The 13,626-nt window shown below is 47.7% G+C and overlaps 2 protein-coding genes across 3 annotated transcripts in view; one reads left to right on the forward strand and one right to left on the reverse strand.

Annotated features, from left to right (window-relative positions):
- TG (thyroglobulin) overlaps positions 1-13,626 on the forward strand; it is a 256,521-nt gene that overhangs the window by 169,043 nt on the left and 73,852 nt on the right. The window lies entirely within an intron of this gene.
- Positions 1-13,626, reverse strand: part of SLA (Src like adaptor) — a 34,040-nt gene that overhangs the window by 8,519 nt on the left and 11,895 nt on the right. For both annotated transcript variants that reach the window (XM_058564966.1, XM_058564965.1), the window contains 3 exons: positions 5,283-5,382; positions 4,346-4,432; positions 1,368-1,471 (listed from right to left, as the gene is read on the reverse strand). In XM_058564966.1, coding sequence (XP_058420949.1) covers positions 1,368-1,471; positions 4,346-4,432; positions 5,283-5,382 — 291 coding nt within the window. The remainder of the gene's footprint in view (positions 1-1,367; positions 1,472-4,345; positions 4,433-5,282; positions 5,383-13,626) is intronic.

The raw sequence follows: 13,626 nt of genomic DNA on the forward strand, positions 1-13,626 counted from the left end.
GTCAAGGGGGCAGGTGGAAATTTATCAGAACTTTGCATACCCAGGGGAGCAGAGCCCACCACCCCCACGCCGGCCCCACCCCTGCTGCAGATCTGCCTTACGACATCTCTATTTTTAGACCAGCTCTGGCACCTCAAGCTGGGTTCTCTCCCCCCTCTCTCGACCACACCATCTTAGAGGGTCTGTGTGAGTCTGGGTCTCCTGCCTCGGGGGACCCCCGGGACGTGCACAGAAGTTTCGCCTATGCTTTGATCTTGCTTTCCCCCAGCACATTCAGGTTTTTGAGAGAAAAGTTGTTCTTGGATTTTTTATCACTATGTCTGGTCCCTGCATCCCCAAAGTAAGGCTGGTGCTCATTTCGGTGAAGGGCTCCAGCACCAGGCAGCTTTGGCGGTTAACAGGGGAGCGGGAGATACTCTCAGGTGCCGCGTCTTCTCTTCTTTGATGGCAAGGATACAAGAAACAGGCTAAGAACTTGAAAATATCTTCTGTATTTACAAAGCTATTATTATTCGCAGTCTGGGAAAGCCGGAGCTGCTAAGTGTTTTGCTCCTGCGCATTTAAGTGCTTGCTGCATCCCTGATACGCGCTAAGCACTTTCTCGTTGTTAATCTCACACTATAGATAAGGAAACTAGGCTTGGAGAGGAGGTGACTTCTTAGTAATTCACACAGCCGAAATGAGAATTCAGGACCCCTCCTCCGAGCCATGACAAAACCCTGCTATTTTGTCTTCACGGAATTACTTAAGGCGTAGCATGTAAGGAAATTATAAGGATAAAGATCGTGTATGTAAGAAGATGTGTCTGTTTGTCCTGATACTCTAAGCCTTCTGATTTCATCGTAGGGCATAGTGGGGACTAATATTGAACGTCTCCGTGTAGCAAGAGCACTACAATTATTATTACATTTGAATAGCACCACAACCTTACAAGAGAGGGGCTTTCTCTCCATTTCACGGATGAGAAAATTGAGCCCAGAGAAGTCAATGACTTGCCCCAGTCACAGAGGTTGAGAGCCCAGGCCAGGCCTAGACCGAAGCCCACGTACTCTCTGTGCCAGCGACTGCCCACGCCTGGCGTTCGCTTTTCTTCTCCGTTGATGGGAAATTTTCCAGCAGGAGTTGGCAGCAGGGCCTGATATGGGGCAGGGCCCACGGCAGTGCCCATGAGGTCCCCGCTACCTGTTTCTAGGCCCCTGGCTTTGACACTGGCCTCACCGGTGGTGTGTGGGCACGGGGAGCTCACCACATCGGATCGATTTGCGTCCCTCGTGGGAGGAGGGCAAATGAGCCATGTAATGAGTCAGCCGGGAACAAAACCTGCTTGTCTGACCAGAGCACGGAAAGATGAGTCGGAGGCTGCTCACCTTTCTTGGTCTCACTCTCTCTGATCATGAAGGAGCCCATCTTCGTGTCTGGCAGCTGCAGCAGCTCCTCAGCCTTGTCTCTGCCCAGCCCTTCAAACAGCCAGCTGGGAAGTAGGGAGACAGCCATGAGTATTCTGAGCAGACCCTCCCCCCAAAACAGACAGGCGGGGCACAGAAATTAACCTCGAGGCCCAGTTAATATAGAACTGTCGGGATTAAAACTGTTTGTTCATTCACGTTCAAATAGTTCATCAACTGTTCGTTATTCATTCATTCATACTTTTAATCTTTCAAATAAAATTCCTGAGTGCCTACCTCATGCCAGATATTACAGTGGATAATGAGGACGTAAAGATGCATAAAGCATCTTTCTTATCTCATTTCTCAAGTGCCAACTGGACTGTGCCCATTCTGCATTATATGATATATAATTATTTTACAAAGTGATAAGGGACCTATCTGGTCTACTTCCCTTATACTTTAACTTCCTGGCCCCTCCCTCCTCACCCCGTGAGGGCAGGGACTGTGTCTGCCTTTTTGGGTTTCATCTTTGTGTCCAGGTTATCAAGCTTGGCATATATTTGTGAATGAATGAATGGACACAAGAAAGAAAGAGAGAAATGGTGGTGCATCATTTCACCAACTTCACAAGCCCCACTTTGCATTCATTATATTTCCCTCTTCTCTTTTTCAACATATTTTAAACACAGTTGTCATTACACTGTGCATGTATTTCTTGCTTTTTTTCACTTAACAGTAAAAAAGAGCAGTTGTAATAGTGCAGCCCTGCTTTCTGATGGAACATTCACCTTCCATAGGAGAGCTGACAGTTTTGAACACTCTTCGGAAAGCAGCTCTGTACACAAAGGAACCTGTGTTCTAAGGGAAGGGCCCTCACTCGTATTTCTGAGCAGGCTCTGCCAAGTGTCAGCGTGGAAGGAAGTGCTTTGTTAGCAGTTGGCTGGTGTGTACTTGGAAGCAACTGCACATTGCTTTTAACACTCTCCATATTTCAGTGAATGGACCTTGGCTTTTAATCCACAGGCCTGAGTGCATGCTGTGGGGAATAGTAATACTCTACTGTTTAGCACCCTTTAACTTTCCCCATGGCATGCCAGCAGGTCACTGAAAAGGTCAGCTGAAGCACACGTGGGAGAAGACCCACAGACACAACATCAGATACTGTTTATTTATGGACTGGTCTCCAATGGTGCTTTTGTCGTTAAGATCACGATTATGCCATATTCGGCCAAATATTTCAACTCTTCCCTTAGTTCGCCACAATCTATAGTGTGTTATTTTAGTGTATATGACAAAAATTCATCCTTTCAAGTCCTGATATGAAATTTCACTTATAAAAATGAAGACAACATGACAATAACAATAGCCATGTATGAACACTAATTATGGGCCCCATACCATATTAAGCACTTGAAATCTAATCCTCATATCAACCCCCTAAGACAGGTAGTGTTACCTCTCTTTCACCAATGAGGATACTGAGGGTCAGAGTGATTAAGTAATTTGTCCAAGTTACCCCATGTCAGCAACTAAATTGGGGCAGCCAATTCTATAACGATTATACTGCACTGCCTCTCTTCCTGTTCTATATTTTAACGACATTCATTGCATCTACTAGATTGGAAACTCCATAGGGTCGTGATACCATCTTACTCATCTGGGTTCCCCACCACCCCCAGCTCCTGCCAGCCTTTAGTACCACATCTTCAGCGTGAAGATGTTGATGCTTGTTCACCAAACGAATGAACGGATCAGTGGCACGCAGCTGATTTAGAAGAGTTCCATGACTCACATCCCTATCAGAACGTAACCCTCATAGCAGCTTCTGCCCCACTTCTGCTCACTCTCGTCATCCTAAGCACAGAAATGGCTTTTGGTATTCATAATCAAAATCACTAATACTGCAATGAAACGCAGTGAATTACATTCTTCAAAGTATTCAGGCAGTTATCTCTGCTTCACCAGGCAAGCATGTGGTGTGCACAGTCCTTCTCTGAATGTGCAGAAGTTATCTCTGGATTGCTTCACATAAAAATGGTCCTTTCTTCCTTCCTTCCTATATAGTGTGCACTTCTTTGCCAAGGTCTGGCCTTGGTTGCTTGACAGGTGAGGAGACTGTGGCTCAAGGAGGTTAAGTAACTTTTCCAAGGCTCCTCCGTGGAAGTCAGGGAGTAAGCCACACGTATTCCAGCCAGGTGTGCTGGCCTCCAGAGCCACCATCGTGCTGCAAGCCTTTTCCCGTAAAAGCGCGGGAGAAAGCAATGCACTTGTCTCGTCTGCCACGCCTGACTATTTGAAGTTTCTTCTCTTCTCTTTGACTTAGCCATTTGTCAGGTTGGGTACGTAAGCGTTGTTGGCAGTAAGCGCACTCTGCGGTCTGGACATGATCTGATAAGAACTTAGCCAATGTGTCGAGTGCTAACTGTAATTTCAGGCATTGTTCCCAGAACTGTCTGCATATTATCTCATCTCATTTTCCCAACACCACTATACTTGGGTCATATTATTATCTATTATCTTCCCTATCGTTTTATATTATGATCTCTGTTTGACAGGTGGGGAAAGGAAACTGCTGCATAGAATGTTGAGCAGCTCGCCCACTGTCGCATAGGCAGTAAGTAACAGAGGCAGGATTTGAAGCCAGACAGACTGACTTTTGGCCTCTGCATCCTATGATAACAGTTCCTGAGTGTTTATTGCCATGTGCCAGGAAAACCATGTTAGAGCTGAAAGGTCCACCTCCCTTCATCTTCCTGATGGGGAAATCGAGTCTTAGGTGGAGGAGGGGTTAGCCGAAGGTCGCACCCGTCCTTATGGACTGAGCTGCGAGTAGAAGTGACCCTCTAGAACCAATGTCTTCCTTTCTGCTGTACCATGCTGGACTCTCTCTGTGCAAACTAACGGACCACTAGCATAAATATCATGCCTTGTTGATGCCATTTCAGAAATGTACTCACCCATGGTAAACTCGGGCCACACATATTCCAGGAATATAGCTCTCTCGGCCAGTGCTAAGGGAGATGGCTTTCCACCAGCCCCCTTCACTGTAAGGAGAACAGACAGGACAGGGAGGACACGTAAGTGGCAAAGTGAATGAGTGAAGCGAGGGATGAACAGAGTCATCAGATTTAACCCGGAGCATATGTCGGGACGTTCCTTTTTTAAGATCTGTCATTGGCCGTGTTGACCCGAATTTATCCATATGAAAGTTTAGTTTTTAAACATATCCCCCATTCCAAGCTAACCAGGAAATCTTCTCACGTGCTGGCCATAGCCACCTTTCAGAGATCAGCAGCTGATGTTTCCAGCTGATGTTCTACAATGGGAGGCTTTTTAAAAATAAATGTTTACTGCACTGATTTATACTTGCAATAGAGCCAAGAGAGTTTCATGCATCTACATCAATGAGGATCTAAATAAAAGGGGCTTAAAGCCCCTATTTCTTCTGGGCATATTTCAAATCATGGAGAGGCAACAGGGTAGAAAGCAATACTCTATGCTTATCATCAGAAGTTTCTTTAGACTCCTGGGTTCTCCTCCCCAAGGTATATAATGTAAAGTCCGCACTGGTATATAATATCAACACTGCACATGTGGTGGGAGATGAAGCCCACATGAGAAGCAGAAGTTGGATCATAAAGGATCTCAAAAGCCAACTTAAGGAATTTAAATTTCATCTATCAGGCAATGGGGTGCCACTGAACGTTTTAGAGCACTGGCAGCATTAAGGAAGATTAAGCATGAAGGCCTTCCATATAGGCCAAATTTCTCACCTCACAATAAGGACCAGAGCCCATGTGGAATTGGACAACTATAGCTAAAATCTAATGATTTCCACCCAAATCGAGTTTATCCTTTTTGGGGGATTGTAAAAGTTTTGGAAAGCTAACTCACTCAGAAATCACGCGCAGTTTCTCCCCCCGGCGGAATATGGGGGGGCTGATGTCAGGAGATGGGTAGTCACTCAGCACCGCCAGGAAGTCGCTGTCCAGTCCTGGGGAGACAAAGACAAATGGTGTTCTTATTCACGGAAATGAAAAGGCGGCCCTGGGAGGGGAGGGTGCAAAGATGAGCCCCTCCTGGGACAGCTGGAGATACCTGATTGGTTTTCAACCAGCAGGCTCTCCTCTCCGCAGGGATGGTGGTGCAGGGGGCCTGAAGGACCCCACAGGGTCAGGTGACCTACTCCTGTTCTCAAGCCTGCCTCAGCCCCCATGTTCTCATCTGAGAAATGGGGATCCAGAGACTTTTGAGCTGACGTCACAAGATCGGGCTTCAGAGTCTGCCCCTGTATCTACTGATCCGTGCAATCTTGGGCAAGTCCTAGAACACCTACTAGCCTCGATTTCCCATCTTTAAAATGGGGCTAATGATACCTCATTCCAGGGTCCTTATGAGATGAAATGAAAGTATGTGGCAGCACCTCGTGAATGACAAGAGGCTATAAAAACATCTCTTATTACCATCGCCTCAGGCGCCCTCTCTGGGCCTGTGGGTCCCACATCTGTAACATTGGAGGGAGGTTGGGAGTTAGGCTGCATGAGTTCTGAGGACCCACCAGGACTGAGAAAAGCTAACTGAAGCTTCACAAAGCACTTCTTCCTTGCAGAATATAGGGCACGACCTTGGGGATCTATTTAATAGGGACTTTGGGGCTAGGAAGGAGTGTTGAAGAACAGTTAAATACTTTTCATCACATGTATACTGAAAGTCACTCTGGTGAAGTTTTGAAAAGGGAAGCATGCTATCTGGTGTACTCCTGTGAGTACAGCTTACTGCAGAGTAGAGATACAGTGATAACATGGGAATTCGCTGTTTGGCACTAAACAAAATCCTTCTTTCACAGCCTAGTGATTTGCCATAATTCAGATGCATTAGATGCAGGGTAATATTGGAGTACTTTTTGGGGAAATAATATACCTGACAAATCTGAAAATACAGTGATTGTTTGCTATGATGTTTATCACTCCATCTTCTGGCTGGGCTCCTGAACTCAAAATTCTGGGTAACATATTTATTCATTCTTTCGGGAATTATTCACTTGAGCACCTACCACAGGCCAAGCACGGTGACCCAGAAGCTCCGATGGACCCCACATTCGAGAGAATTCACAATAACCGTGGGAGGGGTAATTCCATGCCCCCTTTGCACAGGAAAATCTGGAGAAATCTCAGCACTGGGGCACGGCAGCCTTGGTGGCCCAAAGAGGCCACTTTCTGGGATCCAGATGCCCCCGTGCTGGGACCTCTAGACCCTGCCCCTTACAACTCATATGTCCTGCAGGCCCCAACTCATAAGTCCCTGGACAGACTAAGTTGAAAAAGAGCTTAAGTACCAGAATGAGTAAGAAGGGATCAGAAACAAGTGGTCACCGTGGAACAGCGCCCTCAAATGTATCGTTCACTTGGGTAAGCTGAGTCACAGACAATAAACCATGTAAAAGCAAGCATTTCTGGCTGTGAGCTGGAAACCAAAAGTGATTTGAGGTGGCCGTAGTCACCAAAAGGGGTCAGGGCTCATGAGAAGCAGCGCTGTTGGGCCATGGAAGGGCTGACCCAATTGATGCCCTCTGACTTTCCCTGAGCCTGTTGAGGAGACCTCCCTCATATTCCGCATTGCTGAATTAAAAGAGGGCTTCTTCCCTTGGGTAGCCCAGACCCCACCCCAATAATTAGAGGCAGCACTAAAGTGTGTGGGCTTGAATCCAGAAGCCCTGAGTTCTGATAATGGGTGGATCCAGATTTTGTGGGGCATGAGGCTTACGCAAATTTGGAGGGCTTCTTTAAGAAAAAGAATGCGAAATTGCAAATACAACATCAGGTGCAGGCCCTAGGAAGGTGCTGTGCCAGTGAGGGGGGCCTAATGCATACGGTTTGTTCCGCTTCCTGGTACATCTGCCCCATTCTGAGGGTGACTTTTCCGCTCTGAGTGCAGACACATCCTTCCCCTCTCAGACCTGGGTTAGTCTGGAAATTGAGGGGTTGGGAAATACCTTCATGACGGAAATCTGGACGAACGGCCCCACATATGAATGGACCACTTATTAACATGCATGGATGGCCTCAGCTGCCTCAGGAGCAGAGTGATGAGCGCATATTTGCTTTTCCCGACTTGCCAGTTCCCCCGTCCTGAAAGCCGTGAACAGCCTGTTCCTCTGCCAGGAACACACTCTGCTCTCCCCTCTCTCCTCCTCCTCCTCCATCAACACAAAAGTCACCTCCCAGAGGCTCAGCCTCCTGCTACACCGCCCCTCTGTCTCCCATGCTTTTCTTTTGAAGCAATGAAAAGAACGTCAGGTCGTACGTATTCCTGAATTTGTGTGACTGTGGACTCCGGGAGGAGCTGTCTTACAGCTCCCAGCCCTGCCCTGAGCCTGTCCCATCAAGGATGCTCAAGGCAGTTTATCCAATGACAGTGTGGAGAGGTCACTGCGCCACTGTGCCCTTAGAAATTGCCGTCATGCTGCGTTTTTAAAGTGATCCAGGAGAAGGAGACCTGATTTGTGGTAGACAGCATGGTGGGAGGTCATCAAAAACCAGCCCCTTGGGAAAAACAGGGGCTGAAATGACAGGCACGGCATTTGTTACCTGTGATAATAATAGAACCTTGAAATAGACTGTGTGTCTACAGAGGAGGTGGGGGCTTTGATCTCTGATTCGAGATTAAGACTGTGAAACATAACAACCATCTTTCCTAACGTTAGAAACAAAACCCAACAGAAATAAAAACAAAAACAAAATCCTGTTATAAAAACAATCGTCTCAGTGGGGGAAAAGAGGCTACAGGGCTGGAGACTTTCAATTTCACAAGAACAAAGCTAAGCTTCCTGTGGAATTTCCGTCATAATGATGTTTTCATAGCTATAACACTTCAACATCACTGAGAAAATCTTGCATAGGGGCTTTTGCTTTAAGGTAATGGCTTTCTGCGGCCCTTTGCAAGGGATTTCTGGCTCATGCTCATCACCTTTATCACCTTCAGCGTTAGAAAAACAAAAGACCAAGTCCTGGAAAGTACTGAAGTTTGGTTTGCCCTCGTGTGGGAAGGGCAGCCATTCTAAGCAAGGTCTGGTGCCAGGATCCCACCCAAGTCTTCCCTGAGCTTTGGTCCCTACAGTGAAATAAACGCAAGGTAGGAAATTTAAGTTTGCTCATCAAGTTCAAAAACATTACCATGTCCTCCTGGAGCCCCCTGGCTTTACGGAGAGCTGAGCATTTGAATTAACTCGGATAAATGAGTGACATGGAGAAGAGGAGTGCTGAGGAAGTCAATGGGATTATTGCAGACATAAAGTGAGGAAATAAATGAAGTGAAGAAAGATGTGCTGGGCCAGAAAGGAGAAATCCTGAGAGAATTTTCAGAAGAGAGAATGGGCTTTGAAATCAATCGGATCTGGCTTCAGTTCTGCCTCCACCACTGAATCCCTCTGTGATGTGGGGAGAGATTTATTTTTAACTAACCTGAGCTTGATTTCTTCATGTATAAAAATGGGAAATATCAAAATCTGCCTCATCTGATTGGGTTAGGATTCATGATACAGCATATGGATAAAGCAGCTTCAGTAAGTAGCAGCTAATATCATTTTTATGGGATGGGGTATGGTTATCATTCCATAACCCAAGACTAATTTCAGCCAATTGGTGTCTTAAATTTTGAAAAGCGTCTAGTCTAAATTTGAAAATATGCTTATCTTCTAAAAACAAACTCCATTTGGTGAGAACAGAAGATGAAATTCAAAATACCAAATATTTGCTGATAGCTCAACTCAAAAATGAGTCAGATTGAGCAAAATGTACAAAAGTGTAAAACAGGAAATAAGTCCAAAAAAGGAAGGAGACCCAGGCAGAACTTACTAGCCACAGAGATTACTTGGTCAAAAGAGGACAGGCCCTTTTTTGCATTATTTATACTCCTTGGAGTATCCTTTCTATTTCTTCTGAAATGCTGAAAGCCTTTCAGTGGATCCCAGTTATAACCGTCTAGCAAAACCAGCCATCCTTTACTTCCAATGCCCCGTACAGCGCAAAGGAACCTATACTCTTATTTAAAGGACGAAGAAAGCGAGCCTGGGGGAGTTTTAGTAACATGTCTGGGGGAGAGGATGAGGGTTTCCAAGCTCTTGGTCACGTCCCTAAGGTACATAGCTCTCCTTGGTGTTAGTTACCAGGCTCTCCCCAGTCAACGCTTGATCCTTGACAGGTTGGGACAAAGGCTGATTTAAATGAGCCTTCCAAATTGGCACAGGCAGCTCAGTGCAGCTGGTGGGCAAGGGGCTACACAGCCTGTGAGTTCAGCTTCTGGTTTGGCATTCCTGAGTCATCCCCAGACTCACGGCCTCCAGGGGGATCAAAGCAGGCCTTCCTTTCAGTATCTTTTACAGGAAACACACACACACACACACACACACACACACACACACCCCTAACCAATCAGATAGGGTTGGGCAGACTGGCCCAATAGAAGGTCTACTGAGTTCTATCAGTCACCACAAAGCACGAGTTGTGCCTGTGGGTCCTGGATTATGGGCTGGAAAGTGAGACAGAGTGGTCCAGAAAGCTCTTTTCTGTCCAAAGCCTTGGTTTCTCCATCTGTTAGATGGGGCAGATTGGGACTGAGTAGACCCTGAGGTCTTAGATGGTACAGCGAGGTAGAAAGACTTGCCCGAGGACATGCAACCAGTGAGTTGAGTGCCTGGTTTCAAAACCTCGTCACCTGTCAGCAGAGGATATAGACTGGACTCGACCATCTGTTCTTCTCTTGTCACAGCTGAGTACCATCTACACTACTACCTACTTAAGAATTTTTTTTTTATGATAAGACACTTAAAAAAATCTTTAGTCTCACTCTCAGCGATGTGATATCATAGGCTTGATGGGCTAGTTATATTTTTTTATGGTTTCCATTAAATGAACAATGATATAAAGGTTGACATGATCACATTCCACCTAAAACCATCTTATTTACTAGCAGTGGGAGGAGTAAGGCACAGATGGGAAACGCAGATCTAGTCGAAGATCTGGCCCAGGTTCCTGTCTATGGTGTCCCTCCCAAGAGCACTTGAGTGTCTGAGTCATTAATCTGGTGGCCACGCTCTCCCTCGCTCCAGGGAGCGCCCATCCCCTCAGAATATGTGAGCTTCCTGCAAGTCTGTCCTCTCCAGGCGTATAATGCGGGAGTGAAGAGAGGGACTCTGGCTTCGGGCCACCTGGCTGCAAACCCCGTCTGTGCCCTTCTGAATTGTATGGCCTCGGGCGTGTAATTGAACCCTCTTGTGCCTCAGTTTCCTCAAATGCAAAGTGCAGATGACAGTAGAGATTACCTCCTGGGCTGTCGTGAGAATTCAGAGTTGTGTGTGTAAAGTGTAAAGCGCGTGGAATCGTGTCTGGCACACCATAAGCACCACTGTGTGGGTAGGAGGTCACCTCTAAAATGGAGGTGGAGGATAAGTGGGGACAAGCAAGTAACTCTAATTATCCCCACTTTATAAGTGAGAAGAGAGAGATACCAAGGACACAGATTGACTTCTCTCATCTCTCGTTGATTGCTAGTGTAGGGGCAGGGCTAACAGCTAGGCCTGTGGTCTGCAAGTTTTAGGGGGCTTAAGATGCACCAGGGAGCTTGTAAGAAAATAGGCATGCTGCCACCACCCACAGTCACCGGATTCTGATGAGCCGGTCTGGGGTGGGGCCCAGGAATCTGCATTTTTGATGACTTCCCAGGGGATCTGATGCAGGTGCTCTAAGGACCACTCACTGAGAAGTTCCAGACTGGGTCTGAGACTTCCCTGCCCCCTTCTTCCTCTCCAGAGCCACGCCCACCCCATCTTTCCATGGGGCAGCACCCTCGATGCTATGTAAAGCACGGCTTAGCATTATTTCCATCCTTGTACAGACAGGGGTCTGAACAGTGTCTGGGTTTGCACTACGACCTCTGCCAGGAAGATCTCACTTTAGGTCAGGGTGATAAGGAGGTGCGAAAGGAAGAGAGGAAAAAGGTCACAGCAATGTAACTGAATTCTCATTCTAAGGTGGAAATATGCTATTTCCCGCTACATGGGCATTCCCTAGGTCTTGTTCAGTTCTGTACTGCCTATGTCTGGCACAGAGGAGGAATCCGAAATATTTGTAGAATTATAGAGAAAGTGAGCTATTTGGGATGATTTGGAAACAAGTCATGGAATCCCCAATTTTACCACTTTAAAACTTTTTGGGGGATGGCCATTTAGACATAACCCAGTACAATGAGATAACCCCAAATGGAGTTAAAAAAAAAAAAGGAATTCCACCCACATTTATCAGGTAGCTACTTTGTGCTATGTGATTGCTGGGAGGGAGGGATTGTTCTGATCTCCTCTGAGAACTGAGTCCCCCCAGCCCCCGTGGGAGCCCGAGGAACTTACACAAGGTCATACAGCTCCCAGGGGACAGCACCAGAAACTCAACAAGGCCATTTGCCTATGAGACCTGCCCTGTTTCCATCAAGTCCTGCTCTCTCTGTGGGTTTTGTGATATTAGTCTCTAGGGACTAGACTAATCAGGAATGTTCTGGAAAGCTTAGGTTAGGAGAAAACAGATGGGCAAAGCTGCCTTCCAAGGCATTCACAGTCCTGGTTTGGAGGAATAATGATCTAAAAGCTCAGAAAAGTCCACAGGTTGGCCTCTTGCCCATCCCCGCACAGGGCTGGCGCCTTTGGTGCTTTTTACTCTGCACCACTCATGTTAAAGTCAGAGGAAGCTCCAATTGTGTGTCGGCCTAAAGCAACCAGCTCCCTGCACTGTACCACCTCCTAGGCATCTGAGACTAGCTACATGAGTAAGCGTGAGCGTTAGCTGAGAAGGTGCTCGTCCTGTGAAAAGCCAAAGAGAGGCTCATTAGTGCAGCATCATCTGCACCACCTTCTCCTTATTCAAGTAGGTGTCAGAGAAAAGAGGAAATCAAGTTGGGACTGATCAGAAGGGAAACTTTTCAGGGGTGGGGGATGGAGAAGCCACCCGCCAGGGCTTGATGTGGTTGCTTGGATCACAACTGGGTACCACCTGGGGAATTCTCTTCGCCGGGGGTGGAGGGGTGGGGAGACCCCTCCACCTCCTTTCTAGAGGTGACCTCCCACCCACACAGTGGAAAAAGAGAAACTTACTTTATGACTATTTGCATTTAAAAAATAAAGGCAAATGGGCAAGTCCTAGGAGGCCCGTGTTTTCATGGGGTTTGCTCAAGCATGCCACCCCCCGGCCCCAGGGTGAGAGGTGACAGTACAAGATGGATTCGGTGGACGAGGGCCTCCTGAGCCGGCCCGGGCCCTGGGCATTACAGTGTCAGCTTTCTAGAAGTGGCTGTGACGGGAGGAGGAGGCTATGACTTGAGCTGGTTTGGAGAAGGCGGGAGAAGTGGCCTGGGCTCTCCCGGCGGCAGCAGGGGGGGGCCACTCTGCACAGCTGCACAATTCTGAGCTTTAAATGCGAGGTCAAGGGCCCCACTACACACTCCGCTCCTCCTAGCACGCGCTTCCCTCCCCTTTGTCCTTTTCCACCTGAGGTTTGGGGAGGGGAGGTACTGGGCTAGAAAGGAGAGCCCCTGGAGTTGCCCTGCATCTGACTTGAGCGGGCAGTAGGGCAGCAGGTCTCTGTGTGTTCACGTCAGGGCATCTGAGGGGCCCTGCGACCATGCCTAAGCTGGGTGTCTCTGTTTGGGAGGAAGTGGGAAGGCTTCTTTTTAAGGGGCCACAGAAATCGTGGAATAAGCAGTACACAGAGGCAGGGTGGGAGCCTGGCTCTGTCCACTCCGATGCTGAGTTGCAGCTCAGCTGACTATGGTGGCCACCTGTGCATGTGAAATTTGCCCAGTGCACTGTGCAGGGGGCATGGGGAATCAGGCTTAGTCACCCCTGTCAGGAGAGGGAGCTCGGGCCCTGAGCACTGTGACGTAAGGGGGAAGGCAGAAGTGTCCCAAGGTTCCCCATGACTCACCTGGGGAACACGGACGAGTCACTTGACCTCCTCACCATCCCCTTCCCAACTCCCTAGAGGACCTACACAGTGCACCCGCCAATGCCCTGACTAGGAAATAGGGGCCAGTGTGTTCAAGGCAACCAGTACCACTGGCCCCTGAACCGCTGATGCCCTCCGCCAGCTCCCTGGCCAAGCCCCGAAGAGCTCTGTAGCTTCAGGAGTCTGGCTCAACCTGGCATCTCCAGAAAAAGCTGACTTTTGTCATCACTGATTAACCTGTGACATTATGC

Source organism: Diceros bicornis, chromosome 21, assembly GCF_020826845.1.
Source record: "Diceros bicornis minor isolate mBicDic1 chromosome 21, mDicBic1.mat.cur, whole genome shotgun sequence".
Lineage (NCBI taxonomy): Eukaryota > Metazoa > Chordata > Mammalia > Perissodactyla > Rhinocerotidae > Diceros > Diceros bicornis.